Source organism: Helianthus annuus, chromosome 3 (genome assembly GCF_002127325.2).
Source record: "Helianthus annuus cultivar XRQ/B chromosome 3, HanXRQr2.0-SUNRISE, whole genome shotgun sequence".
In the NCBI taxonomy this organism is placed as follows: domain Eukaryota; kingdom Viridiplantae; phylum Streptophyta; class Magnoliopsida; order Asterales; family Asteraceae; genus Helianthus; species Helianthus annuus.
This window is the reverse complement of record NC_035435.2, coordinates 113,560,963-113,564,371: the sequence shown is the minus strand read 5'-3', so window position 1 is coordinate 113,564,371 and position 3,409 is coordinate 113,560,963. Positions and strand designations below refer to the sequence as shown.

At 38.2% G+C, this 3,409-nt stretch overlaps 1 protein-coding gene across 1 annotated transcript; it reads left to right on the top strand.

Moving 5' to 3' along the window:
- The first annotated feature begins 1,036 nt into the window (after positions 1 to 1,036).
- LOC110931797 lies at positions 1,037 to 1,441 on the top strand. Its single transcript, XM_022175173.1, has one exon. The coding sequence runs from the start codon at positions 1,037 to 1,039 to the stop codon at positions 1,439 to 1,441; it is 405 nt and encodes a 134-aa protein (XP_022030865.1).
- The last annotated feature ends 1,968 nt before the right edge of the window (positions 1,442 to 3,409 follow it).

The window sequence follows — 3,409 nt, the reverse complement described above, 5'->3', positions numbered from 1 at the left end:
AAGACTTAATCCCTGTAATTATAACCTTAAAAATAATTTGAGGTATTGTAATACTTACTCACAAACTGTGAGAAAACAGTTAAAAAGAAGAATGACTCACATTGCAGATTAACGAGCAATAGATATAAGCCTACTGATTAGCCTTGATTAAACCTAATTTAACACAATGCACACACAGGCAGGTTAGTAACTAATACTGCAATTACGTCAATTCACGAGATTAAACCTTCACAACGATTGATCAGTGCAATACTCGGTAATTCAATCGGATTCACAACGAATAACAGAGCATAGTCCGAATTCGAACAGCACTCTAATATTCAAGTCGAAATCACGACGAATAATCAAAGTACAAGCTCAATTGAGCAGCACCTGGACTATCGTTGGATAGTTATAATCGATCGGACGTTGAATCGTAATAGCGATCGAGTTATTACCCTGATTGCGGCAGCACTTCGTGATCGGTGTGTGTTGTGTAGTATTCAGACGATATCTCCGTGTATAAACGGACTTTGAACGTCGAATTTTCACCAAAGTTCAAGTGCCACTGCCCCCTATTTATATCTGAAAAATGCGTTCCCTCGCGTGTCGCGACAGGGAAACCTGGTCCTGTCGCGTGGCGTGACGGGTAACAATTTAGGGTAGGGTAGGTTCGTGTCCCAGTAGCTTGGATGAGTTGTTATTCACACGAAATTTTACTTCTCCAGCAAGTTTAGAGGATAAACGTCACTAGGGTTTAATCCCCCCTGAGTTTTAGGGGCCCTGATCCTAATTCTGATTGTTACGAAAATTTTAGGGTTTATGCGGAATCACTTGGGTTTCTCAATTAGGGTTTCCTTAATAGCTAATTATCATCCTAATTATCGATTTTCGTGACAGTTGTTACAAAAGGCAACTGTCAAGACCAGAAATCATTGTGGAGACCACCGAAAAGATTCAGCAAATCAAAGAAAGGATGAAAAGTGCTCAAGATCGACAAAAGAGTTATGCAGATCAGAGGCGTAAACCCCTAGAGTTCCAAATAGGGGATAAAGTAATGCTTAAGGTATCACCTCTGAAAGGAGTGATTCGGTTTGGAAAGAAGGGAAAGTTGAAACCCCGATACATTGGGCCGTTTGAAGTAACAAGCAAAGTAGGACCAGTGGCTTATCGGCTAAAACTTCCTGAACAGCTGGCAGGAATACATAATACTTTTCATGTATCAAATTTAAGGAAGTGCCTAGTGGACGAAGCCCAACAAATACCCCTGGAAGACGTACGGGTTGACGACAAACTCAACTTCATTGAAGAACCACTACAAATCGAAGATAGGAAGGTTAAAAAGTTACGCAAGAAGGAAATCCCGTTAGTCAAAGTCAAGTGGAACGCACGTCATGGACCCAACTTTACATGGGAACTAGAAAACATAATGAAAGATAAGTACCCTCGTCTTTTTAAGTAATGACAAATTTCGAGGACGAAATTTTTGTAAGGAGGGAAGGATGTAATACCCCGAACCTTAATGTGCTGGTTATAAACGTGTGAAATATGTAATTTATATTTCATATATTGTTAAACGAGTAAGATGATTGTGTGAAAGGTGAAGTATCTTGACAAACCTTGGCTAAATTAGGAGACCGTTAATATTAATAATTATATATATTATTTTTTTACCTTACTCCGTTTTTAATGAAACTTAGGTTAAAACGTAGATAAAAATATGCTCGTTCTAATGACATATTCGTCGTTTTATAAAACGTTATATTTTAAAAGTTATACAAGAAAAATGAGTGAATCAGCTGAATTAATATAACTAAGCTAGCTAGCACGTCAAGCTAGCTAGCTAGCACGTCAATTGTCCCACGCCCAGAAAGCCATTGAGGTGCTTGCTTGCTTCACATATATATAGGAGTTAAATTGTAGGATTTTAGATACACCAAAATTTTAACGGGAACGCTCTAGTATTGAGAATCCCGAGTATACGATACCCCGTTGGGTGTTGTTAGTAGTCGTTTTTGGAGCACGAGTAGGGGCAGGAGTAGGGAAACTCTACATCAACGTGTCGTAGATAGTTTCGAGGTATACTCTCGTTTAAGTTTATGTTTAGTTATTTATTATTTATTTTTAGTTGTTAATATTGGTTTTATTATTAGTAATAATATATTAGTAGTAGTAGTGTTAGTATTATTTTTAGGTACTAGGGTTATTGTCAGGGGCGGGTATTGGGTAGCCTAGCCTAGTTAGGCATGGACTGATCACCCATGCTTAAACAAGGTAGGGTTAACCAATATCCAACCATGATAATGACTAGTTAGGTGTACCATTACCTAACCTAGGATTATGTAATTGTGTCAGGACCTTGAGACATAACCCAGTCGAACTAGCGGTTGTTAAGCAATTACTAATCAGGTGAGTCATCATACTTGTCTTTTAAACTGTGATAGTATACTTGTCCATAACTGGTAATAATGAGAATGCTGCAGTATGCATGTGTCAGTAGGGGTATATGGGATCCTATTATGCTTAATGAGGTGTGTCACTCTAGGAAGGGTAATAAGGTGTTGTACCCACAGGCACTTCGTGCTTATAAGGTCCAGCGACACACACTTATACCTATGTGACGGCCGTAGGGGGACACAGCTGGAGGACCAGTATGTCTCTTGTACGGTGGTTTGTAACAAGTCAAATGTGACCTATAAGGTTCAATGAGGCCCAACCTGACTATAATGTGATCACATGCCCATATTGTGTATGCATATAATGTAAACTGTGGTCTGTCTTTATAAAAATTGTATAGTATGAGCTCACTAGTATATATCTGACGTCGTTTTGAGTATACTTATCTCAGGTGAGTCATGAGGAAAGCTATAGGAAATACTTGACAGTTGTGGAGTTTTAGAAGATCAAGGAGTTCTTAGTTGCCAAAAGATTGTAAATAAATAAAGTGTGTACTCAGACTATTATAAGTTTTAATGAAAGTTTAGTTTGTTTCCGCTGTAAGTGTATCAATTGTGCATAATCACCCGGGTTACGGGGTGGGTGTTACAGTTGGTATCGGTGTTCTGAACACCGTCTAATAAGACATGAAGTATAAGCCGGTGTTCAGACTCTGAACACCGTCTAATAAGACATGAAGTATAAGCCAAGTATAAGCCGGTGTTCAAACATTTTAAGCCGATGTTCAGTAAAGACATAAACATTTTAAGTCGGTGTTAAACTGAACACCGTCTAAAAAGAGACGGTATTTCTAACACCGTCTTAAAACCTATATCACCCCGTCTTAAGCTCTATTTTTGTAGTAGTGGGTGATTCTTCTTGTGTCTTTAATGAATATAGCTTCTATATTCTTACCTTTACAAGTTAATCAAATTCTTTGGGTAATAATAGTTGAGCGGTTGACTCTCTAAACATATGATTACGAGAGATGAAA